This window comes from Monodelphis domestica, chromosome 1, assembly GCF_027887165.1.
Source record: "Monodelphis domestica isolate mMonDom1 chromosome 1, mMonDom1.pri, whole genome shotgun sequence".
Taxonomy (NCBI): domain Eukaryota; kingdom Metazoa; phylum Chordata; class Mammalia; order Didelphimorphia; family Didelphidae; genus Monodelphis; species Monodelphis domestica.
The window spans coordinates 479,592,822-479,620,499 of NC_077227.1; the positions used below are offsets into that span (position 1 = coordinate 479,592,822).

The following is a 27,678-nucleotide window of genomic DNA, read 5'->3' on the forward strand; positions in this document are numbered from 1 at the left end:
AAGCTCCCTCCATTCTAACAGCAACTGTGAGACCTTGATGATGCAGAATTCTAATCCCTCCCTGGCTCCCCTTAGTTCATCTAAGATTAAAGGCACTGTGTGCCCTGTTTGCTGATTATAATCATTGGCCTCAGAAGAGAACAATGGATGTAAGGAAAGAATCAGCAGAAATGACACAAAAGGGACACTCACTATAAGCTCCAGATACACATGTACTGACGACCCCAAAGGCAGAGATGTGTATTGTCTTGGCCTAGTATAGGCTGCTCCACAATCTAGGCTAAATTTCTAAAATCAATGTTCTTAGAAAGGGGAAAATACATGGCTATACACTTAAAAATAACACCAATTCTAGGCTACATTTAGATTGTATACAAGCCAAATTTTTTGGGTTGGTGGTGGTGGGAGACTGTATTTGTACCAATAAAGTATGTCAGGAGGATACAGAGCTAATTCCTGAATTGTGAAGTTCTAATTTAATCAATCATTCTGATCAGTTGATTGCAAATGCTCCTTACCATATGTGGAAGGCGAATGTTGGCAAGACTTTGGATGAGTGCCTGGCTTAGCCCAGAAAGCTCCAGGAACAAGGCTTCATTCTGTTCCTCTATGATTTTGTTTTCTTCCTCGATGTTCTTAAGATTTTTCTCCATGGTGGATATCTATGTTAGGATGGAGAAAACAATGGAGGAAAAAATCAATCATCTTTCTTTTTTTACCTAGCTTTACATCCTTTACACAAATTATATGAAATACAGTCCTGCACCCTCTGGTATCAATAAGGTCTAGTTCAGGCTAACTCAGGCCTCCCTCAAGGGGCAACAGAGTAGGCTCACAGTGCCTCCCACACCACCTACCCAGGGACAAGCACCAGTAGTCTGACACCTTGGTTATTCTGAGACCTCAAAGACCAAGGGGAGGAAAAAATTGTTACCTTGAACAAATCCCTCACACCTGTCTTCCTTTGTGTCAGCTCAGAACACCAGGTAATTGGGGAAGGAGTTGTAAGTGAAAGGGGATAGGAAAATAATGACAGACTAGCATAGAAGTCCTATGTGTTTTGAAAGGATCTTTTTTTTTTTTTAAACCCTTACCTTCTGTCTTGGAGTCAATACTGTGTATTGGCTCCAAGGCAGAAGACTGGTAAGGGCTAGGCAATGAGGATCAAGTGACTTGCTCAGGGTCACACAGCTGGGAAGTGTCTGAGGTCAAATTTGAACTTAGGACCTCCTGTCTCTAGGCCTGGTTCTCAATCCACTGAGCTACCCAGCTGTCCCCTTGAAAGGATCTTTTAAAGAGTACTTTTACAGAATTTAGAAATATTAGAATTATAGATAATAATAGAAATTTATAAAGTTTAAAAGTAGGATTTTAGACTTTTAACTTCCACTAAAACAAGCCTCATCATAATCCAGGGGTGAAATTGGGTTGTTGGAGACTGATTTGAGACCACAAGTTATGATATTGAACAGTTACAATCTATGCCAGTGGAGGGAGGAGCCTCCTAGATGGAATCCCAGATCCTAGACATATTGAAGTGTATTTTTACCACTTTGTAATCACTAAAGAAAAGATAGATTAAGCTGGAAATTCAGAAAAGCTTGAGTGTTCCTTAAAGGTCCTGAAGGGGTCAAAAGCAAAGAATAGTATCCAACTTAGCACAATAAATAGTCAACTTTAGAATCTGAAAATCTTGGTGTTGGATGCTACTGTGGAAGACATCTTGTCCAGTCCATGTCTGAACAGAGAGCCCCTCTATAACATTCCATAAAGGTAGCCATCTGAAATCTAACTAAAGACTTCTGGTGGTTAGAAACTTAGAAATATGAGTTAATATCAATAAAGTTCTTTGAGTTTTCCAAAGTCTTTTATGTTTTTTTCTCTTATATGATCTTTCAAACAGTCCTAGGACATAAATGCTATTATTGCTCCCATTTTATAGACGTGGAGAGGGTAAGAGAATTTCTAAGGTTGCTCAGCTAATAAGTATTTGAGGCAAGATTTGAACTTAGTTGTTCCTAATTTTGAAGTGAACATTCATTCTATCCACCAAGCTTCCTAACTGTCTCAATTCCTCTCCAGTTCTATTATTCTGCTTTGGGATAATTCGAATTGTTAGCAAGTCAAAAAACTATTTCTCTGTGACTTCTATCCATTATTCCTATTTCTGCTTTCTGGGGCAAAGTAATATGAGTATTGGTAGCCCCTCCTACATGACAACCATTCGAATCGTTGAACATAACTATTATATTTCACCAACCCTCCCTTAAATCATCTCTTATTTCAGCTAAATAGTCCCAGCTCCTCCAACAAATCTTTTCATGGAATGTTTTTGTAGATCATCCTTGAAATTCTGGGCTCCTTCCATTGTTTACATACTATCCTGACAATAGCCTTCCTAAAATGAGACCTCCAGAACTGAATTCAGTACACAACCAGGCCAGAACACAGTGAGAATATCACCTCCGTCTTTATGGACACTATGCTTTTACTTTTGCAATCTCAGGTGGCATTATTTTTTTTTACTACCATGTTACACTGTTAACTCATAGAGACATTCTAGTCCAAAAACACTTTATGTGTTTTTTACATGAACTTTTATTCTAGCCATATCTATCATATTCTGTATTAAAATCATGGCTTTCTCCCTTTTAATCATGGTGTGGGGATTAGAAACCAGTAATTTAAGTTAGGAGGCATTTAGGTGGCTCAGTGGATAGAGCACTGGGCCTGGAGAAAGGAAGATCTGAATTCAAATCTACCTTCAGACACTTACTATCTGTGAGCCTGGACAAATCACACAACCTCTGTTTGCCTTAATTCACTGGAAAAGGAAATAGTAACCCCCTCCAGGATCTATGCTGAGAAAATCCCATGGTCCATAGGGTCCTGAAGAGTTGGACATGACTAAATGAACAAACAACAGTCTAACTTAAAGAATAGAGTTAATGCAATCTAATTCAATCCTTAATTTCTTCTACAAATTTTTTTCTTGGGGATGAGATGAATAGCATGCAATGGAAAGAACACTGGATTTGGTATCAGAGGAACTGGATTAAAATGTGACCTCTGCCATTTACTAACTGTGCTATTTTGGACAAATCACTTAACCAATCAGGCCCTCATTTTCCTTTTATATAAAATGAAGAGGTTGGATAAGATGGCCTCTAAGGTCACTTCTAACTCCAAATCTAGGATCATAAGATCTTTTAGGAAGATCATCAAAGACTGAGCAGCCTCCAAGATGAGAGCAATTGGATAAGGAAAACTCCGAAGGACAGATGGAATTCCGTTCCATCTAGTTCAATCATTTTAAAGATGAGGAAACTGAATGTTTAAATGATACCCAGGGTCAGGTATCTGTGGTTGCAGTGGTGTCATTTCCCACTTCCAAGACAACAGCAGTGGCACCCCCTGAGTGGAAGTGGCTAAAAGCAGGAAGAAGCAACTGCATTGAGGTATTTGGTTACCACTAGGAGAGAATGCCTAAGCACTGACTAGGATGTGCTAATGTCTAGGGAAGAGTCAGTATCGGGAAGAAGCCATTGCAAAGATCAAGCTTAGCTGATGAATGAGATGTGACATCATACAAACAGAAATGAAGGAGAAATGGCTATTTAGCAATCTGACAAAAACCGTTTATATCCCAATAAGGCTTGAATATTGGTCTCTTGGCTAAATATACCGTCAGTAATAAGAGCTACTGAATTCTTTTCTGGTCCTTCACACAGGAATGTGCATTATACTTCTCCCATGCTTATGATTATCATGCCCTTCAAGTAGGACTCAATCCCCTGTTCTGTACCTGGTTCATGCTGGTACATTGAGTACCTCTTTTGCCTTCTACCTTATTAAAGAAACCCTACGCTAGATTCAAAGACAGAAATGCCTCTGAGTAGCCAGGATGTATGATGAACCAATAAGGGTGAGAGTGAGTAGATCATTTTAGCCCCACTTCTTCCCAGCTTTCTGTGCTGCTAGCCTTAAATTTTGAAGGTTTCTGCTAGTTAAAACCAAGTGATTGTTTCATGGGTACACAGAACTGCCTTTCCCAAGATGCCCTACTAGAGTTCAAAACTATTTGCCCTTTTTGGTCTTTTGCACCATATCACTTATCCCCAGGGCATGGTACTGAAAGAACACAATGTGAGCTAAGGCCACTACAATAAGGGAAGATTTCAAGGGGCCTCAACAAAGATTTAAAGATACTGAATGCCTGGGTAGCACTGAGCTGCTGCTCCTTATAATTCTTTCTGGCTTCTGGACTGTAATATTTCCAGAGCTATTAGGGAAGATGCAGCCTAGGTAACTGAGTAGACTTGGAGGAGTGCCTGGCTTTTCTTGGAGAGCTCTGAGAACAGTATTTCTGCTTCTCTATAATTGATTAAGATCCTTCATAATGCTAATTAAGGTAAACCATTTTTATACAGACTGTTGAGTAAAGAAGGTCCATCTCTGAGATTACTTGCAAATGCCAACATATTCTTTATGCATTTCTGTTTATCCTTGGGGGAGCCTGAAACATTGTTTAAGAAATTCTACAGGATCACAAACATTTCCAACAGCTCACAAGATGAGTATTAGCCACATTTCAGCTATTTACCATTTCTCCTCCCTACAAAAGCCTCAATGTTTCCATCACCAGCTTTTCCTCTTCTTGATATTCAGAGACCAAAGTCATCTGGCTGCAACAAAAATTCAGGCCCTTCTCAGTTTTTGGATTTAGGACCAGCTCACCATCTAGGTTTCCATATACCTAGTGAGATGAACACAGCCAGGAGGATTCCAAGTATGATTTTAACCCCATGGTGAGATGCTGAGAAAGTTGTCTTGCAGGGCACATAATGTTTAGAAACATGATGTTCAGCAAGAGGACTTCAGCTGTTGTACCTTCAAGTCACCCAGAATAGTATACCTGGGTTTTAGCAAGGCATTTGGCAAACTTTTGTGATCATAACACCTTATGATGAGGTATTGCCTTAGATGTAGGTTACATGACCATTTTTTTAGAGGATGATGTTGAATCTTTTATTTCATTGTTATAGGAGTTTTAAGGTCTCTGTCAATACAAACTGGCACCTCCTCTGGAACTTATAGACTTAAAGAGTTTCTTGGAACACTGAGAGGTCAAATGATTTGCCCAGGCCACTCACTTGAATCCAGGTCTTTCTGATGCTGAGCCAAGCTAAGCTCTCTGTTCATTTATGTCCACATTGCTTCTAGTTGGCTTGTATGTGAGTAACATGGCTATATGATCTCTTCCCATTCTTCCCCCCTAGTCAGTTCCCTCTGTTTGGAGGACAGAATAAAGAAAAGCATCAAAAAGCTGCTATTTAAAGAGGGATCTCAGGTCAGTCATTTCTTCATTTCCCACCTAGCTATACTCCTTTGGACTGGCTTTCATCACGCCCCCATTCCAAGTACCTTTGCTTTGTGTATGGTCTTCTACCTTTAGAAGGAAGAAGATAATTGAGGAGATAGGGATTTTCTTTTTTGCATTTGTATCTCCAGCACTTAGCATAGTGTAGGTACATAATAAATAAATGCTTGTTGATTGACAAATACCCATAATTTTCTCATTAGATCTACTCCTCCCCATTATACTCCAACCCAGTTTGATGACTTCCTAATTCATTTCACTGGGATATTTACAACCAGACTATATTTTCAACAAACTACTCAGCATCTTCAAATTCTTCAAATGATTTCTTCCACTTTCTTGTATTAATAGAAACTCGTTCTTCCCTGAAGATGATGTCGTTTGCAACTCTTTCCAAAGAAAACAAATCTTCCTACTTCCTGCTCTCCAGGAGCAGGAGATGTGGACATGCTCCTTGAGCCTCTTTCAGATCATTTTCAGACCATTTATTCACCACTGCTTCTCCATGATGTTTCCTTTTTTGATGTCCTGGCAGTTTCTTTTATCCTCTTCCTATCCATGTTGCTGTTATCTACCAACCTCCAGGCCATTACCTTCACTTTTTTAATGTCTTTATTACCAGTTCACTGTTTTCTTTTCTATTCTAATTCTTGCCAGCATCCTTGGAGCCTTCAGTATTCATTTTGACAACCTCTTTGACAACTTGAACCACACAGTTAATAATTCCACCCACCACCCTTTCCACTTTATTCAGCCACACACCTACATAGTTGTATCTTAAATTTCACCATCTGTAAGAATTTGTTCCGCCTCCAAGATCCGGAACTATTAAATCTCATCCTTCGACCATAATCTCCTATTTTTCCATGTCTTTTATTCTCACTCACAATAAAGCTTCTCCAGCCATATTGTCACCTCTAGGTCCTTGATCTCTCTTGGTCTCCCTGTTCATTTCTTCCACTGTAGATTTATTTGCTTCCAGCCTTGACACTAAAGTCTGGCATTTTAATATTCCACTAGCTACTACTTTAGAATCCTTTGATGCCCCGACTTTCTGCTATTTTGGGCCTGCAAGTTCTAATTACTGAATAACTTCCACTATCTCTACTCTTCTTCCAAAGCTCTTGAGAATTTCTGAGTTTCTTCAGTCAGTGACTTTACATTGATTCAGTTGAATTTTACCCACTATAAATTCACGGCCCATTATATAACCAAGCCCTTGCTGTTGTCAGACAAATCTTACACCCTACTCTGATCACCTCCCTATCTCATTTACCAAAGCCACTGTTTCAAACCTTTTCTTCACATCTACTGCCTCTAAAATCAACCTCAATCCCTATTCTTATAGTTTAGTATAGTGTATAGACTATTGAACTTGGAATCAGGGAAAGTCGAGTACAGAGTCTACCGCAGACACTTATTAGCTTTATGACCACAGGAAAATTATTTAACCATGCTCAGCTGCAGTTTCTTTATGTGTAAAATAGAAATAACAACATCACTGATCTCACAAGGTTGTTGTGAGGCTCAAGTGACTATATACATGCACATGTAAACCTTGAAGCCATATGTAAATATTAACTATTATTATTCATTTCTTGCTCCTTTGAGAACATTGTGGCCATTTGAGAGACTGGGCCACTTCATTTGCTCCATTTCATTACTCAAAATTCTCATCAATGCAAACAGGTGACCTTCAGACTTTTTCAAGCTCCATACCTTCCTTTTCAGCAGCTTAAAAGATATCACCTGGATCCATCACTAGCCCCTCGAATTTATCATTTTCAAAACTGAGCTTATCTTTCTCCCTAAACCCAACTATCCTTCTGACTCCATTGTTTCTGTCAGTGATACCACAACTCACTCTGTCAATCACATTTGTAACTTTGGAGATTATCTTTGACTCTTCCTTCTCTCTTATCTCTCATGCCTGATCAGTTGCCAAGACCTTGATAGCCACAACATCCCTCATATCCACCCCCTTCTTCTAATCTCCATTCCCATCTCACTGATATAGTTCACTTAAGAGCTTTTAAATCCTAAATAATTCTATAGTACACTTGTAGCTTATTGATAGACATAGTAGAGTGAAAAGTGTTGCATTTGGAATCAGGTAATCTGGGTTCAGATTCCAATTCTGTGACTTGGCAAGACATTTAACCTCTCTGGGTTAAGAAGGTATAATGGACACTTATGTCCCTTCCAGCTCTCAATCTCTGATCCTGTCTCCACTTTCCCCCTCTACTCCCTCAATACATTATCTACACTGATGCCAAAATAATGTATCTTATTTAAAACTATGATCATGATATTCTAACTTGGTTCCTTATGACCTCTAACATGGTTCTGCATCCTGAATTTAAGACCTTCCATTCTATACCTTCCCAGTTATATTTAGCATTACTTCCTTTTATACTCTCTACACTTCAGACCAACTGGATCTATTCCTTGATTTTTGAATACAACCCATGCTTTCTGGTCTCTGCATCTGCATAACCCTAACCCTTTCCTGATCCCCTTGACAAGTAATAAGCATCCCCCTTGAACCCTAAAGTGTACCTTAATATGCAACTCTCTCTTGCACTTATCAGGTATACTGTATTGATTTACACTTCACTATATTTGTGCCTTATCCTCTTGCTAGAGTGTCCTCAATCCCTGTTCCCAAATCAGTATTTACAGAATTGTAATCAGTTATAATGCCTAATAACCACCCAGCATACTTCTTTCCCTGTTATTGATAATTACTGCCTGAACCACTACGCTAAGTTAATCCTCATCTCCCCCAACCAGGAAGGACCAGCTCTGGCAAGCCCTATATGGAAATACTTTGATTCTCACAGCTGTCAATGTCTCTTGATCAAAATCATCTCAGTTTTTTTTTTTTTTTTGCAGGGGGAGTATATATTTTGCATAAAATTATATTCTATATGTTGCATCTCTTGATTGTCTTCCTTGGTATAATCAACAATTGTCTCAATTTTGTCTTTGTGTCCCTAGAGCTCAGCATAGTACTTGGCATATAATAGGGAAATAATAAGTGCTTTATGATTGATTGTTTAAATGTTTCCATTAGGCCAGCTACATCCAGGGTACCTATTATCTATTACCATGTAAAGTAATATGGATGAGTCTCAAAATGATCACTTTACCAAAAATGCAGCTTGAGAAATATTTAAATGGTCCATCACCACAGATTCAGCCCTTATTGAAAACTGATCTCTTTTTTCCCTTCACTGGGGAATACGATAATACATATTCTGTGTGATATTTGAGAGAAAGGCACACTTTTCCCTACCTCTGAAACTCAAAAATCAGTCAATAAGCAGGTATTTAAGTCCCTATCTTGTGCCATGTGCTATGCTAGGTGACAGACAGACAATTAAAAACAACTAAAAGAAACAAGGAAGGTGTTTTTTAAAATTGTCAGTTGCCTTCCTCTTCATTCAACATCCTGGTTACCGCAGTTTCAACTAACTGCCAAAATGGTAGCATAATCCCTCATAACATAATTCATTTGGGCCTCATGTGCCACTGGGGCATCCCTACTTATAGTTTCAATACTTCTCCGATTTGAGCCCCTGGAATTCTGTGGGTTGAAAAGGGACATCTCATTTGGGATAAGGAGCTCTTAGGAGATGAAAAAAGCAGTGGTCCAAGCCAAGTTGGGGAATAGGGTTCAGAAACTTGGCCACCTACCTGTGACTGCAGCTTCACCATGGCCTCCTCCATTTCTGTGTTGGATTCATTTAGCTCACTGATCTCCTTATTTAGCTGTTTGATTTCTTCATCATTCTCAAGCACTGTGAGAAAGAAAAATCACATTGCATCATATATGAATTGGAAATCACAACTCTTGTTTCTAACTGTTCACCAACGACAAGGGACTTTCCTGTAATACATGCAATGGTATTTATTACAAAACAAATACATATACACCATAGAGAATGTAATTTTCTTCCATCCAAAATGTGTGCATTCAATGCTGGTTCCAGATATGTAAGATTAAAATATATTTCTTTTATTTCTCTTAAGGAATGGCAAATTATAAGAACTGAAAGTTATATGTGCTATCCAGCATAACTGAAAATGCATTAAAGCAGGAATGAGATTATTGAGGAATGACTATCAAAACAAAATATATGATAAAATATGTATTTATAAAAATTGATATTTAAAAACAAAAAAGATAGAAATACAAGATTCAGCCTCATCATTTGACACATCATTTCCATTTTGCTTTGAAGTTTAAAATTAAATCTAATTCCATAAATAGATTTTTTGTGGAGTGTTCTGATTGGGACCCTATGCTTACATCTGGGTATACCATGATGAAGACACAGTCCTTGTCTTCAAGGATCTTACAGCCAAGCAGGCAAAATTGATAAGGATATGGGTTAACAACTGAGTTTCCCTGAGATGTCTGGATGCTTTCATGGATGCCAGAATGGCTCAGGCACACCTTAATTTAGTTCACAGCTCCTGCTTTTCAGAAGCTTTCATAGAGTTATGTGTAATACAATTATCCTGCACTGAGAGGGAGGGTGGACTAGATGACCTCTGAGGTCCCTTCTAACTCTGAAATTCTTTGATTAAGAATCTGGGTGAAGTTCAGAAATAAAGAGTAGAAATCCCTTTGTGGAGAATGTGTAAGTCCTAGTTAATTTTCTCTGATTCATGTTTGCTGCTGGCCACAAGGGAATAGATGGAAAACCCAGTGACCATTTTTCATTCTATAATTTTATTTTGAGCAGTAATCTACATGAGGTGGAAACAGAAATAATTTTCAGATGTCTCCACATTCATCGAGCTTTCCCCTTTGGCCATAAAGGATCTCTGCAACCACGTAAGGGAATAAGAAAGTTGGTTTCTATAACTTTCAGGACTCAGAGATGATGCTAATAATTGGCACAGTAAACTGTTGGAGCACAACCTGGGATCCCATATTGAAAAATAAGCTCACTTATAAGATATGGACTCAAAAGGATTGGATTTAATAGCTATTGACTTCAGATCAAGTCCTGCCTCTGAAACATACTGACTGTATGAGCTTGGGCAAGTCATTTAAATCTCTTAGTTCCCATACAACTCTTCTTCCCCCACCCCCCAAAAACCCCTTACCTTCCATCTTAGAATTAATACTGTGTATTGACTCCAAGTCAGAAGAGCAGTAAGGGCTGGGTAATGGGGGTAGAGTGACTTGCCGAGGGTCACATAGCTAGGAAGTATCTGAAGTCACATTTGAATCCAGGACCTCTTGTCTCTAGACCTGGCTCTCAAGCCACCTAGCTGCAACCTCTCCCCCCCCCCCCCCCCATCCCAAGACAACTCTTTATGATATCTTTAGCTAAAGAACCATGGTGATCTATATTGGAAGAAAGGGCTTCCTCACCATAATCTCCTATACCAATAGAAGAAATCACGTCTGTTCTAAATCTCTCCATTCCCTTCTCTCTTCCCCTAACCTCCCCCCACCTAACTATGGAACAATGATTAGATCTCTGCCAATTTTATTACTGACCCACGTCAACCTATCAGGAAAACTCTATCTCCTGGAGAGCATCAACTTCTTCCCAATGAATTTTGTCAGAGTATATAATTTTGTAGCTGTTCATGTCTATGATTTCAATAATCATATTAGGAATTCCTGGTTAGAAAATGCTTTCTACCAAAGTAGATTAATCCCCTGTTCAGCAATGTATAATCTTAGAAAGTTGCCAGGGGGCACTAAGAGTTTAAGTGATTTACTGGGAGTTACAAAGCCAATATGGGTCAGAGGTAGGAACTTGAATCCAGGCTTTCCTGAGACCTGGCTTTATATTTATTATACCATGCTGACTCTCTTCATACTTATTCATTAATAAGACCTTTCCTAAACACATACGTATATATGGCACTAGGCAATGGCCTGAGGCCTTCCCTAGGCCCTATGTTAAAATTGTATTTTTTTCCTAGTCCCTTTGACCATCCCACACTAGTCAGTATGGTACGTCTGTAAGTAGCCAGTATAAAATAACACTAGCAAGAAGTAAAATTGCAAAGGGGAGCTGAGAAGTCAGATAGAGATAGGCCCAAATATAAAAAGGAATATAATTGGTAAAATGTATCAAATAATAACCAAAAATCACATCCTCAGACTATATGCTAAATCAGGGAAAGACATTTAGGCTTTGCTGTTAAGAGGCTGGTCTTATGATATATAAATCTCAGCCAAGTCCCAGATATCCACACAGAACACCAAATGTTGCTGATGACTATGAGATAATGTGGATAGGTTAATGAATTAACTCCAAGTTGGCTCAGATAAGAGTTAATCTGTCTCCCCACCAAAATGAAGTCCCAAACTCTTGCTCATCTCTCCTACTCTTCCATTTCCATTTGGGTCTGCCCCTGAGTCCTCCCAACTCTAATCCATGGTTATGCGAGTTACTCTCTCTGCCTCTCCCCTTCCTCATTCTCTTTTCCACACTGTCTTCCTTCCTCTACCGCTCCATTTCTGTCCCTACAACAGTACAGTACCACCCCACCCCTCCAACCACTCCCACTTCAAACCATTTGTCTCTGTACTTTCTGTGCCATTTTTCTCCTCCTCCCACACTTTCTTTGCATGATTAAAATGTGATCAAAGCCTTAATTCCTGCTGCCATCATGATCTTTCCTGGGGAGGACCCAAAGAACTGGCATGCTTTCTCCATTTCATAATTCCATAAATTAAGTAGCAATTCAGGCCCTTGCACACTGATTTGCATAATGAACAGTTAAATTTTGGAACAGCTACACAATAAAGAACTTTACCGTCACTGGTCTTGAACTTGGTGCTGAGAATTTCATCCCCTGAGAGTTTTCCCTTCTTTCCGGCAAAAGTTGCTCTGGGACAGCCTGATAAACTAGGAATAAATGAACACAAAATTGTCATATGAATTATGTCTCTATCATCCTGAGCCCAATTCCAGGAAGACTAAGAATTCTGTCCTCAAACCAATGATAATCCTTAGGGCTTGACTAATGCCATGGAGAGAGCTCTAAGAATGTCATTCCAATCTCACCAAAGCAGCCTTAAGAACATCATCTTAACCACACTAGTAGAACCATGGGTTCATATGCTCCTTTAGAGTATATAAAGTGTTTTTATACATATTACCCCATTTGACTTTCCCAGCAACCCTCTGAGGTAGGTAAGTACTAAGATTATCACCATTTTATTGATAAAGAAATTGAGGATCAGAAAGTTTAAACTATTTCCCCAACGTTGCATAGGTTACAAGTGTCTGAGGAGGGAATCCAAATGATGTCTTCCTGATTCCAAATCTTGTCTATTATCCAGTAAGTAAGATCATGATCCCACTGAGTAGCCATGAAACCTAAACCCAACTTCATGGCTCTGAGATTCTGATCCTAATCTCAGTGGGGATACTCTGAGGGTTTCACCTCCATTCACAATGTGAATGCCCTGTGAGTCTGATGCCCAATCCTAGGGACACTGACACAAATCCAAGAGTCAGGATGATTCAAAAGGATTTTGAAAGGGTAGAGCATTGGGCTGGCTCCAATAAGATGAAACTCAAAAGGTATAAACCTAATGTCTTGTATTTGTATACATGAAATCAACTCCAAAAATATACGATGGGGGAGGAAAAAATAGACCGCAGTTGTTCTGAAAAAGATCTACAGGCTTTAGTGGGCTATAAGCTCAAGGGTGAAGAGGCAGGTGAAAAAAGGCCCTCGAGAGACTCCATTAGAGACTTCATCTGAGGAGGGAAAGGGATGGAGAAAGAAAATCCCAAACGCCAAATGTCAGAAGACAATTATCAAAAACTGTTTCTATGTGTAACTAAATAAATAATTAAAATTTAAAAAGTATATACAGAACAAATTAAAAAACATATATGATGATTACTTTTGGTTCTGGATAGATACTTTTTAATTAGAAAGCTCTCTATGTGCCCCTAAAAATATCTATAGATTAAACAAAGCCAGTAGGGATAGCTAACAGAGGGTCTAAAAGGATTTTTAAAGGTTAGAGCACTGGGCTGAATCCAATATGATAGAACCAAGAAGGGAAAAATATAAAGACTTGTTCTTGCATACATGAAATCAGCTCCACAAATATGAGATGGGGGAGCAAAGATAGAGAGCAGTTGTTCTGAAAAAGATCTGGAGGTGTTAGTAGACTGCAAGCTCAATAAGAAACATCAGGTTGAAGAGGCAGGTGCAAAAATCTAATGCAATCATGGGCTGCTTGTTAATGAACTTTATTGAGTGCTTCCTATATGCCAGGCATTTTTGCAGAGGGATGCAAATACAAAGAAAAGTTCCAAGTCCCTTAAGAAGCTTATAAGTAAGATTTATGTATTTGTATATATAAATCAGAAACATAAGCAATAAAAACAGAGAAGATGGGAAGTAGCTATAGAGAGGAGAGGAACTGCTTCCAGGAATAAGGCATACTAGTCCCTTGTATTTTACCATGGGTCAGACAATATCTGGAGTTCTTGACATCTTGAGAGTTTAAGAGAGACACTGATAAACTGGGAAACTTCAGAGGCAAACAGCCAGGAAAGTGAAGGGACTTGAATCCATGTCAGATGTGTACTAGATGAAGGCTGGGGATGTTTAGTTTGGAGAAGAGACGACCCCGGGGTGGTAGGGTGGAAAAGACAGCTGTGTTCAAATATCTGAAGGGCTATCAGGGGGAAGATGTATTGTTGTTGTTCCATCATATCCGACTCTTCATGACTCCATTTGGGGTTTTCTTGCCAAAAATACTGAAGGAGTTTGCCATTTCCTTCTCTAGCTAATTTTAGAGATGAGGAAACTGAGGCAAATGGTTAAATTATTTGCCCATGGTAACAGAGCTAGTAAGTATTTGAGGCCAGATTTGAACCCAGGCCCAGCACTCTATCCATTGTGTCACCTAGCTACCCCACAAGAGGTATTTGTTCCATTTCTTCTATTTGTCCTTAGAGGGTCTAAGAACCAGAAGCAAGGAATAGAAGTTAGAAAAAAAGCAAATTTAGGTTTAGTGTCAGGAAAATTTTAATGAAAGTTGTCTCAGAGTAGAATGGTCTGCTTTGGTTCATGACAGATTTCCCTGTACAAGAAGTCTTCCAGTAGAGGCTAAATGACTACTGCCAGTTGGGTTGTGATGATCTTTTGTGACCTGGGAGTATTCTCAATGAGGTGTACCCAACTTTGAGACCACCCTGATAATTCCACCTTATAAGAAGAGAGGCAATGCCCAACAATGGGAGAGAGCAATGAGACATCTCTACCTAGCTATATATATAGGGGTTATTTACTTTAATTGAGTCATTGGGGTTATTTACTTTAATTGAGTATTTATATTATTTGTTAAAAGACATTGTTTTCTTTTCTTTTTTAATGTGGCAAAAGATGAGAGAAAGAGAAAATAAATTTCTCTGTGTGTGTTTTTTTAAATAGGAAAGTGGGGGTGTACAGATGTGAAATGTTGCAGGCCTGTTCACATGAGGTCGCTGTATAATTAGTTTTACTTTGAAACAAGCTACCAATTATGAAGTGGGTGTAATCTATAAAAATATATAATGTGAAAACAAAACAGATCAAGAAAACTAAAAGGTTCTTTAACTAAAGTCAGAGGATCTGGATTCAAAACCCACCTTTAGGATTTGGATAACATAAGGCAGGTTATTTAGAATCTCTGGGTCTCTGTTTGCCCAGAGGTAGAGTGCAAAGGAGAGTTCTGGGTGTGGGGGATGTGGAGAAGCCTTTGAGGGGGTGCTTGTGTAGGAGATGGTAGGTACTGGAGGTCTAAGAAGGGACAGTTCATCTAGGCACTGTTAGGGCTGAGGCTTTGAGCCCAGGCAGGAATGGCCTGAGAGGTGAGAGGGTGGGTAGGTGAACCGAGCGAAGTTGAGAAAACACAATAGAGTTTAAGTAGGCATGAAGACTTCTGCTGATATTCTGGCCCTCCTAAGAAATAAGCTTGAGATGGTATCAATTTGGGGGCAATAGCTGGCAAGAAGGGAATCTTCTTAAAGCATTGGTTGTAGTTCTAGGTTGTAACCCCCTCTTAGCTTGACGTTGGAGGACCACACGCAGGGCGATATGTTGTAAAAGAGCTCTGGGACTAGAAGCAGAGGAGCTGAGTTTAAGTTTCCCATTCTGCCACTCTTCTAGCTTTAACTCATAACTTTATGACTTCAACTTTTCAATTTCAAATCATTAAAATCAAAACAACCAACTTCAAAGATCAATTTCAAGATCAAAATCTCTTGGAGTATTTTGCTGACCAAATGCAGGGTAGCTGAAACCTATGCTTTGTGATAGTTTCATCTTTCTAAAGTTTAAGAAGAAGGTAGGGAGACTGCAATTTTGGACCTGACTCTGACCTTTAGGGAAGAGCTAATTACCAAAGGAAAGATGAAAGGAACCTTGGGACATAGTGACTCTGTCATCAGAACTAATGCTAACTAAGGAGACTATCAGATCTAGTCTATCTAATATGCACTAAGCCTTGACTTTGGGAGAACAGGCTTCAGAGCTGGAAGGAAGGAGGGGGAAAAAGTCTACAAGAGTAAAGGGCATATTAGCTCTGGAGGACGGAGTTTTGATCTCAATTCTTTTGAAGACTTTTAAGAATGATGTTCTAATAGCACAGTTACAATTGATTTCTACAGTCTGAGAAAGAGCTGAAACTGACTGTTAGCCAGGTAAATAACCAAGCAGATAAGGTTGTGTAAGGTAGCAAGCAACTGAAGATAAAGTTAATCAAAATGATTAATTCCTGATAAACCCTCTAATGCTCTCTTTATGAACAAAGATGAGAGACGTGACTTTGATGAATTCAGAACCAAAAAGTTCAAATGACCAGAGTCCCCAAATAGTCATTATGGATTCATGTCAGCTCAGAGAGAGGCCTCGAAAAGAGTATCCCTGGGATCTCTTTCACCTTTTGCTATAGAGTTTAAATTAAATTAAATTATTTGATAATTTAATATTTTTATTGATAATCTGGATAAACATAATTATGGCAAACTTTTCAAAATCTCAGATGCCACAAAGCTAGAAGGGGATAGCTAATAAATCATATGGCAGAACCAGGATCCAAAAGGATTTCAATAGATTAGATTGATGGGTCAAATCTGAGAGGAAAGAATTTGATAGAGAGATCTGAAATCTTACTTGTGTTAAAAAAATAATGATAATAATAATAATAAACTGGTTAGCATTTATATTGTGCCTATTATGTTCCAGGCACTATGCTAAGCATTTTACAAACATTGTTTCATTTAACCCTTGGCATAACCCTGGGAGGCAGGTGTTTGAATTAACCCCAATTTATAATTGAGGGAACTGAGGCAGATAGATGTTAAGTGACTTGCTCAAGATGATCACACAGCTTGTAAGGGCCTGAGGCTGAATTTGAACTTAGGTCTTGCTTCTAAGCCCAAAGCTCTATCTCTCTCTATATATTTATATAGTCTTCTTTTTCTTTTTATATGGAAATTCTTATTTTATTTGGTTTTGTAAAATTTGGAATAAAAAGGAGAAACAGGTATTGGATTTTGTCAAAAAAGACTCGGTATCTACTGATATAATCATTTAGTATTTAGTATTTTTGTTATTAATATGCTTTTCTAGGTTTGTTATTTTCCTTGCATTGAATGTAACATATTCTTGCTACAAATCTGACTTGATCATAATCTTTTTTAATATATTGTAGTCTCTTTGTTAACATTTTATTTAATATTATTGCTTTGATTGTCATTAAGGCTATTTATCATAGTTTTTCTACTTTAAATATTTATATTCAAATGTATTTGTATCAGAGAATGAAGTAAAAACAATAAGCATTTTAAAAAAGTGTAAATTAGGGGAGGCAATACTAGGCAACAGTTCATATGAAAACATAATCTGATATTTTATTAGGCCTTTATAAAAAATCAAATCTCAATATGAATAAACAGTGTGACATAGCCATGGCCTGCCCCCTGCCCCAAAGTTATTGTGATGTTAGGCTTCATTGAGATAAGGAAGGATAAAGTTCCCTTGTTTAGCTTAATGCATATATGGAATATTGTGTTTAGTTCCACATTTTTGGAAGGATATTGACAAACTGGAACATGTCCAGAGGAGGGTGAGCAGGTGCCTGAAACTTGAGCCATTAACACAAATGTTGAAGAAACTAGGGGTATTTTGTTTTATTATTATTATTATTATTATTATATTAAAGAAGAATTAGAAGACATAACTGTTTTCAAGATTCTGGAAGGAGTCACTGTGGAATAGGATTTATTCTGAGGGGCTATGTTAAAGCAGAACTAGGAACAGAGAATAAAAGTTACAAAGGGACAGATTCCAACTTAAAGCAAGGAATACTTTCTAATAATTATCCCAAAGTTGAATGGGTTTCCACTAGAAAGGGATTCCTAACCCAGGCTCCATGAGCTTGTCTTTTAAATATTTTCATAATAATATTCCTGTATACTTGGTTTCCTTTCCAATCCCATGCATTTTATTTTATGTATTTATTTTTATTATTTTTTGCTTTATCTTTGTTTTATTTTAACAAATTTCCATATAGTTATTCCAAAGTTATATGATTCATGTCTGCCTCCCTTCTTCCCTCTCCCATCGCAAATATTTTATGTTTTTAAAACATTTTTCCTAGAGGGTCCATAGGTTTCACCAGACACCAAAAGGGATCTGTGACACTAAAGATGGTAAGAACCCCTGCTCTGGGGACAATAAGTGTACCATGACTGGAACAAGTAGAGACTGGATGATCTCTAAGTAACAATAGAGCGAATTACCATAGAGTGAATTTCTGTTCAGGTATTAATTGTACTAGATTGGTATTGCCAAATTCAAATAGAAACTTATAGTGCATAAGGATCCCCGCAGGCTAAATACTGACTTACAAACACTTATTAACATTTACTATATTTTATTACATTTGTATTTGTATTTTTGTTACATATTTCCCAATTACATTTTAATCTGGTTTGGGGTATACTTGGGTGAACTATGACTACTGCTGCATGTCTGGTGGTAGATACTCCTGTTTGACATGACCTTTCGGGTTCCTTCCATCTATAAGATTCTCTGTTGTCACGAGTCAAGACTGGTGATAAATGCTAAGGACAACACAAAGTCTTTTTCCCCCTTTTTATAGCTATGTTAGGACTAGAAGAAAGATCAAGGAAGGGACAAAGTTGAGGCATAGGAAGATGATGGGCATCTAGGTAAAGCACCTGTCTTGGAGTCAAGAAGATTTGAGTTCAAGTTTGGTCTCAGACATTACTAGCTGTGTAACCTTGGGCAAGTCTCTTCACCCTGTCTGCCTCAGTTTCCTCACCTAGAAAATGAGCTGGAGAGGGAACTGACAAACCACTCCAGTATCTTTGCCAGGAAAACCCCAAATGGGTTCATGAACAGTTGGACACAACTGAACAACAACAAGAAGGAAGATGATAAGGAATGTTAGAGGAATTAGAACTACTTGGCTCCTTTTTTGTTTCTATTTTATCTACCAAGCAGAATGATCTTCATACTTAGAAGGGAAGAACAAAAATCATTCACAGACTCTTGACATCCAAGACAAGAGAGCACTGACTGCTTTCAGTTAGTTCAAGTCAAAAAGCCCAGGTGGATGAACTGTATCCTAGGGTAGTAAATTTGACTTCTTAGCACTAGCTTAGAGCCTGAGGATTTCTGAGGAACCATGAAAAATAGGAGATGTGGCAAGCCCAGGGATAGGCAAATGTCCAACTTTCAAAACAGAGAAGGGATGAATAAGGAATAGAAACACATTCAAAATTTCACTTTCCTCTGTAAGTCTTAACTTTCCCTATTCTTTTTAATTCTTGGAGCTCTGAGACTGTCGGGATTATATTATTCCATATTCAAGAAGAAGCTAGATGACTCCTTGTCAGGAAAGTTATGGGGAAGTTTCCCCCTCAGGTCATGGGATCCCTTCCAACACTATGAATCTATGATCTCAGGGCTACTACCCTGATAGCCTTAGTGATTCTAGTGAGACTATCCTGAGAGCCCAGCTCCAGTGAGAACTCTCCAAGAGTTGCGGCCAAGCCACAGTGAGACTGTCTTCAGGACCCAAACCTGCCTCTAACGAGCTTGCCCAAAGGGCCTAATCCCAATCTAGTGGTATTGCCATGGGGTTCTGATTCCAGTTCCAATGAAAATGTCCTCAGATAACTGTGCTTGATCCCATGGAGACCCCTCTGAGAGCTTGCACACTCCGAATCTGGTCTGGTCCCTTCCTCTCAAATTATCCTCCAGGGAGAATGTTCAGCCCCCTGGGAAAGCCAGGGTTCTGGGCTCTGAATATCCATGCTGCTATAGGGAATAGAGGAAAAGAAGACGGATCCCTCCCTTGGAGAGATAGATGGAGGGGGGCCTATGCTTCCTCTTTCAGTAACAGCTTGTAAAAAATCAAAGCAACAGTATGGAATCAAGCTTGAGAAGGGCTGTTTAAGATGGCACTTTCAAATAGATACTTGCCAGTGAAATGGTATTAACAGTGAGGAACAGTCACAAAGCAGTTATCAATTCAGCTAATGCACAAGAGTCTGGGAACCACATTCTCTGTGTGGGTATTAAATATGCTACTTTTCATGAAAGCCTATGTAAAAAAGGCTTCAAAAGCTTTCTTTTAAAGTTACAGCTGGGTGGCTCAGTGTATTGAGAGCCAGACACAGAGATAGGATGTCCTGGGTTCAAATCTGGCCTCAGACATTTCCTAGCTGTGTGATCCTGGGCAAGTCACTTAACCCTGATTGCCTAGCCCTTACCACTCTTCTACCTTGGGACCAATACACAGTATTAATTCCAAGATAGAAAGGAAAGGGTTTTTAAAAAGTCACAATTACTATTCTTTATCACAAAGGCTTTAACTTTATATGACTTAAGGAAATTAAATACCAGATTACTAGATAATTACTAGATGTTAGATATGAGGTTATTGGGAAAAAGGAAATCAAATAATAGGTAGATCTGTCTCCAGTAGTTGGCCCATAGGGCCAATAATCTCCCTCTTTACTCAGAAAAACATAATTGGCCTATGGACCAATCAAATCCAACATTTTCCACAAGAATTTGAAAATCCAGTAAAGTGTACATGTCTAAATCAAGGATGATTTATGTCTGTGATCAGATGCCAAGTGATGAAAAATGCCATTCTCTCACAAAACCCATTGTAATTTTCTATAGTTTCCTCCAGGCCAGTTATAGCTATTTGCTCTCAAATTGTCATCAATTGTAGAATAAAGAAGTCATGCTACCCTTGAGAAACTGAAGTTTATTTCTGCAGAGAAGAGAAAAAGATCTGAGATCCCTAGGGCATTCTTCCACCTGTTTCTACCTTGACGTGACTGGCTGCGTGTCTATGTAGACAAAGATCAGCTTGGTGTTAAGCCCTGAGCTAGATGTTCCTCTTTTCCTCCCTGCCTCCCTTTCTCCCCAGATAATGTAGCATTCCTTCCTGATATATTCGTCAGTGATGGTCATGGTGTGTTCTAATGGTAGGTGAGTCCTTACCTTCTGTGTGTGAGGAAGCTCCCATTGGCATGACCTGAGCCATCGCAGCCAGGAGTGGGACAAGTGGGCCCCTCATTCTTTAGTGACTTCCAGGAAAATGATGAGCCATTAAGTGACCCTTCCTTCTGCCTCCGGGCGGCCAGTGGACACCCAGATGCACTGCGGTGGGAGGCGTACTTGCCACTGATATGTCCAAGTCCAACACAGCCTGGAACAGGACACCTATGTCCCCCAAAAAGGAAAAAAAAAGGTTAAAAATCAGAAGAAAAGGAAGCAGGTAAGGTGGGAGACAGCTCTTTTTGTTAAGGAGAGAAAAAGAATGGATTTTTCCTGTCAATAAGACTAACTTGGCACCACTATTAGTGAACATAGCAATGTACTCGGGAATTAGCCATTTCTGCCTCTGAAATAGAATTCTTATCACCTAGCATAAGGACCATAGCATCATGGATTTAGAACTTGAAGGCACCATAGAGACTTTGGATCTTCTTGTTAGTCGTTTTTATTCTTGCCTGACTATTCATGACTGCATTTGGGATTTTCTTAGCAGTGATACTGGAGTGGTTTGCCATTTCCTTCTCCAGCTCATTTTCTAGATGAGAAACTAAGGCAAACAGAGTTAAGTGGCTTGCCTAGTAAGTGTCTGAGACTAGATTTGATTTTGAGCCTTCTTGATTACAGGTCCCGTGCTCTCTCCACTATGCCACTTAACTACCCTAATTAAATCTCCCCTCCCCTCATTTTGCAGATAAAGAAACTGAAGTAGAGAGGAGTGAAATGATATATACAACTAAAAATGTTTGACACAGAATTTAAAGTTGAGTTTTCTTGACTCCAAATTTAGTGCCTTATCAAGTGTGCCATACAATCTCAGCAGTGAAGATCTCAAGGTACCTGAGTCTTAAGGGGTTTTGCCTAGGAGAGGCCAAAGGCTCCAGGTAAAAAATATTGATAGGGCCCTATACTTGAAATCAGGAATCCCACATCAGAAATCCACTAGCTGCATGACCCTGAGTAAGTCACTTAACATTTCTATGCCTCAATTTCCTGAGTTGCAAAATGAGGAGCTTGGACTTGGGGATCTTAAGGTCTCTTTCTGCACTAAATCCTTGGACATTGCACTCCTCCTTTTGTGTGGCCTCCTTATCTTGACCCAGCTCACCAATTCTTTGGATAGAACATGTTCAGAGTTTCTAAAAAATAGCTGGCAGGCTTCCTCTCATTTTTTCAGATTGTCCTCTTTGAGAATTTTATACCAAATATATTAGGAATATTCTAAAGGGCAAGGGAACCTACAAATGCTTTTTCCTGAAGGTAGCAACTGAGTCAAAAATGGCTTTCCCAGCCTTGCCTTGAGGTAGCTAGGTGTCAAAGTGGTTAGAATCCTGAGATCTAGAGACTTTTCTTTAGCAGCTGCTGGTCTGTATCCTCTTGCCTCTAAGAGTTTAGGCTGGTGACGGTGAACCTTTTAGAGACCAAGTGCCCAAACTGCAGCCCTCATGCTGCATGTGAGCCTCCTGTTTTACCCCAGACAGGGGAGGGAGGAAATGCTCCTAATGGGCTGCTGGGAAGAGGGGTGGGTGATGGGAGAAATGTTGTTAGGCACAGTGGAGAGGGGGAGTGGAGCAGCCCCTCTGGCACACATGCCATAGGTTTGCCAACACAGGCTTAGATGATATTTGAAATAACAGACAAAATAGTCTGAGAAATAGGCTGATGTATCTCAGAAAGTTGACATCAGGTAAAAACTACACAAACGTGAGTTTGCAAAGACCAGGAGAATGACCCCATCCTCATCAATCTCTTCAAATGGCAACATGGTGCAGCATCAAGAGAGATGGATTGGGATGGAGATGATCTGGGCTCAACACCTAATTTTGCTACTGTGTGTCTTTGAAATTCACTGAAATTCTCTGGGCCTTAGTTTCTTTAACTGTAAAAGGAAGGGGCTGGATTAAATGACTTCCTTCCATATCTAAATCTATAAATTTATGATTTTATAATTACTCCTAGCTTGAAAGTTTGATTTTTCTGGGCATGGTGTAATTCCTACTATTGGGGATTGGCTCAGGTGATGGATCACTTGAATTCTAAGAGCTCTGAACTGAAGTAGGGCAGAAGCTGTTCAGGTGTCCTGATTAGACAAGCCTGGCATTAATATGGTGATCCCTGCCCTCTAGTGGAGGACCATTAGGCTGCCGAAGGAGAGGTGAGCCAGCCTAGGGAGAAAAAACACAGCAGGTCTCTGTACCAATTAGCATTGGGGTTGGCCTATGAGTGGCTTTTCCAGTTTGAGATAAGGAGACCCAATCTCAAGAAAAAAATAAGAAAAAAGAAAAGTCTATGTTTTTGAAGTCATGTATCTGTGAAATAAGAGAATCTACCCTTGGGCTAATGATAACTGACTTGATGAGACTCATGTAGCTACTTAATATGTATAATCTTAAGCAAGTTACTTAATTTTGATATGCCTCAGTTTCTTCATCATACAAAATGAAACTGTTGGGCTCAATATCCTCTAAGGCTCTTTCCTGATCTAAATCTTAAGATCTTATTAATTTCTCTGGGGCTCAGATATTATAACTATTATGTAGTATTGATGATATCAAGCCATATTATGACTATCACATGTTCCCTATGGTAAAATGATGTGCCTGGGAACTGGTTCCATGGCCACTTAAGTTTTACCCCCTCCATGAAGCCTTTTCTGATTTTCCAATCCAAGCCGATGTCTCTCTTTCCTGAATTTACACTTATGGCCAGTACTATATGGGTTAGCCTTTCATTGATTCCTCTTTTCTATCAGTGATTTTTTGCCTTCCTAAAACTATACTTCTTGAAGGAAAAGACCATGCCCTACATCCCCTGAATCTCCTTCAGTGTTTGGAACATCTTGGGGTATGCAGTATATGTCCAATAAAGTCTTACTGCTTCATTAATTGATGGATAGGGTGGGGACAGTGACTCATGAGTGGTGGGGAGTTGTGGAGAGCAAAGTTGGTCTAATTTTCAGTGTGAGTGGTAAGGAGCACCAAAGAGAAATAGGACAAGAATTCCAACAGCATTCCGGGAAAGTTAAACCACAAAACTTATAGTGAAGATTTGGTAAACCCAAATAGAGAGAGTATAGGTAGAAGAGTAAAGTGCTACCCCTAATATCTTTTGAAGATAAGATAAGGTAGTTAGCATTCCAGATGTGGCAGGGGAGTCTCTATATTCAGTGTTGAGGATCTAATGTTCAGTATTCAGGGTAGAAGCTTGCTTTATTAGTAATTCACAAGTTTACTGTCACTGAACTTTCTATAATTGGGCACTTTCTAGCTTTTACAGCATTTCTAGCTATTTACTAAATTCCCAGGACATACAGGATGGAGTAGGCATTGTTATTCCCATTTTACAGGTGAGAGAAGTTCCATGGGAACTAGAGCTGGCAAAGACATTAGAGATTCCTTACTATAATTCCTTAATTTTGTAGATGAGGGAAAATAAAATGCAGACTGACCAATCTGACCCAGGTCATAATGGCAGTACCAAGCATTAGGGATTGAACCCTGGTTCCCTGATTGCAAATGCAGTGAAGTTTATATTGCCTCACACTAAATTACATGGAATAGTAAGTAGGAAGAGGAATATGCTGAGAGCCAGAAGTCCTAGGTTTGAGTTCTGGCTCTTCTAACATCTTGCTGTGTGATTTGGGCAGAAGAACTTTGCACGTGAGAGTAACTTATGGATTGTGAAAATCAGGGAGAGGACAACTGACTTTGGTCTTAGATGAGCCATATACTCTATAGGGAGCTAGTTCTGGCAAGAGAGGTATTCTATACATAATAGCTAAGTTCCTAGCCCAATTTATTTATTTTTCTAAAAATTATTTATTTAATTAATTTAGAATATTTTCCCATGGTTACAGGATTCAAGTTCTTTCCCTCACCTCCTTCCACCTCCCTCCCATAGCCAATGAGCAATTCCATGGGGTTTTACATGTGTCATTGATCAAGACCTATTTCCATATTATTGATATTTGCACTAGGGTGATCATTTAGAGTCTACATCCCCAATCTGCATCAGCCCATGTTATCAAGCAATTGTTTTCCTTCTGTGTTTCTACTCCCACAGTTCTTTCTCATAAGTCCCTCAGAGTTGTCCTGGATCATTGCATTGCTGCCTAGCCCACTTTAAATGAGGACTGTGACTCAATTCTTCCTTTTCTCCAAAATCTCCTACATTCTTGGGGGGGGGGGATAGCTCTAGTTATAGCTCATTTATTGGGAAATATCCTAAAGTAGATAACACAACAAGAATGAAAGAGAGGCCCCTAATTTCCCAATTCTCAACATGGTCCTTTTTTTCAGTTTCTCTCTCTGGGTCTCATTTTTCTCATCTGTCTAATGGGGCCAACAATCACTGCCTTCTCTCATTTATAAATATAATAATGATGATAATAATAATAGTATCTCATGTATTTATGGTCACAAAACATTTTAATATCCATGATCTCATTTAACCATCAATAGAACACTATGATTCAGGTAGTGAAATGATTGTTAATTCTTCCTCATCTTCCTTCCATTTTTTGTGAGTCTTTCTCACTTCCATAGCTTAAGAAAGCTTAACCTGGGAGATAAATTTTTTTGGAGGTGATATTTCCAATGAGGATATAAGTAAACTGTAAGGATACTAATACAGAAATAACCCTAGGCCCTTATCTAGAGACCAGTGAAATGCAATCAGCTTGATTCTGCCTTTGAGGAAGCCAGTTCTCTAGTCAGACCAATGCTTTTTCAATCAGGATTTTCTCTTTAGTGGTTAACACTTTTTTTTTAAAAATGAAAATCTCCTAAGGAATAAAAAAGAATCCTGGTTTTGAAGTCAGAGGATCTGAGTGTATGTTTAGACAAGTCATGTTATCCCCTGGGCCTTGATTTCCTCATTTGCAAAATGAGGGGGTTAGACTAGATGGCATTTGAGGTCCCTTCCAACTTCTGGTCTGTGATTGTCTGATCTGAAGGCTTGTCATGTAGCAGGATTATTCTACTTGGACCAAAGGTAAGAATTAAGACCAATGGGTAAGAGACATTATCCTATACTTCAGCTCAGCATAGGGAAGGATTTTCTAAAACTCAGTTTTCCAGAAATGTATTGAGCTACCAGGAGACACCAAGTAGTGACTTCTCTGTTATCAGGGATCTTTTGATTTCTCAGAGTGACTTCTGGTTTCCCTGTGCCCTAGATTCCTTTGAACCTTTGTATCCAGACCTAGTTCCCTGATATCTCCTACAACAGTCTCCCCTGTGGTTGAACCTCCTTGATAGCTAGTTGCTGTTGGCTGATACTTTCTGGATTACATTTATCAGATTGAAGATAAAATTCCCAGAATGAAGCTATTTTTTGGAAGACTCCATCCTGGACTGATCAGTCAATGCTTACTAAGCTGCCTCATAGTAGCCCAGCTGTGACTCTACACTCCATCTTCCCTCTCCCCATCCAGGTCCACCACAGCTACTTTTGCAACAGATCACTCTTATTTAGTGAATATGAGACATCCACCCCTGAATTCCCAGAAACCGAAATGATCAGACAGTGCCTGCCTGCTTTATTTATTCTCCCTAATCTCCAATACCAGCATGAGCTTGGGCTGAGGACAGAGCATATACCTGGGCTACAGTACAGCTGGGAATGTACTGGTGCCAGGGCTCAAAAGAGAAAAGTATCCTTGTCTTGAAAAAAAAGGGTTCATCCATGATTAGAACTAAAATATAAAATAAATGAACTATCACATTGGGATGAAGCCATTTGATTGGATCTGAAATGCTTTTTACTTGCATCCTTAATGAAACTCTTTGCTCCTTCCCCAGTCATTAAAAGAAATTACTGACATTTTAAATTGCATTTAGACTCAGTTTTCCAAATGTGCATAATACTGTTTTCCTCAAAGACCAGAATGTTGGAGTCTTCAGAGCTATCAGGTAAATTGTTTAATTAAAAGATGTGCAGACTATACTACTGAGTCCATTAAGCCTTTATGGTTCATTATGTAAATCTATGTTTACATATTGCTGTCATCTATAGTTTGGAGTAACATAATCTGAGTATTGGTTATGCTAAGGATTCATCACCAGCAGACAGTAATGATCCGTGCATAGGACTGCTTATCAAATCCTACATTCTCGGGCATCTGAGGGGAAAGGATAAGGTGTGCCAATGAATGAGAAGCAGATCTTTAATCTTATCTGATGGATGACAGCTTTGCTACCATCAGGAGGAGGCATGATAGAATGGAAAGAGAACTATGGAATCAGAGGATCAAAGGTTCAAATCTTTCCTTTGATGCCTTGTATCTGTGTGGCCTTGGGCAAATAAATTAGACTCTCTGGGCCTTAGTTTCCTTAACTGTTAGATGAGGGGGCTGGATGAGATGACCCCTTCCAGCTCGAGAGCTATGACCCTACAATACTCAGCAGAATATCGTTGAAAAGTGTCATCAAAGAATGAATGACTTCCCAGACAGCCTTAAGAGAGGACATGACCAGTGGTGGTCAGCAGTCCTGGGGGCAAAGGCCTGACTTGGGACTCTGCTGCCCAAGGCATCCACAAAAGTTTATGGCCAGTTGTAAAGTTGGGAGAAAAGAGATTTGCATGAAATGCTGACACAACCTCATCTAGCCATAGTAGGGGAGTGACACCATAAAAAAGGAAACTCTTTTTCTTCCCTACCCCCTCCAAAATCACCAGCTAATAGCATGCTAACTAAATTCAGC

At 39.2% G+C, this 27,678-nt stretch overlaps 1 protein-coding gene across 14 annotated transcripts in view; it reads right to left on the reverse strand.

Moving 5' to 3' along the window:
• The window catches only part of MYT1 (myelin transcription factor 1), a 206,572-nt gene that overhangs the window by 3,143 nt on the left and 175,751 nt on the right, over nucleotides 1–27,678 (reverse strand). For all 14 annotated transcript variants that reach the window (XM_056812769.1, XM_007475479.3, XM_056812774.1 and 11 more), the window contains 4 exons: nucleotides 20,921–21,142; nucleotides 12,176–12,267; nucleotides 9,080–9,183; nucleotides 519–662 (listed from right to left, as the gene is read on the reverse strand). In XM_056812769.1, the coding sequence (XP_056668747.1) occupies nucleotides 519–662; nucleotides 9,080–9,183; nucleotides 12,176–12,267; nucleotides 20,921–21,142 (562 nt within the window). The remainder of the gene's footprint in view (nucleotides 1–518; nucleotides 663–9,079; nucleotides 9,184–12,175; nucleotides 12,268–20,920; nucleotides 21,143–27,678) is intronic.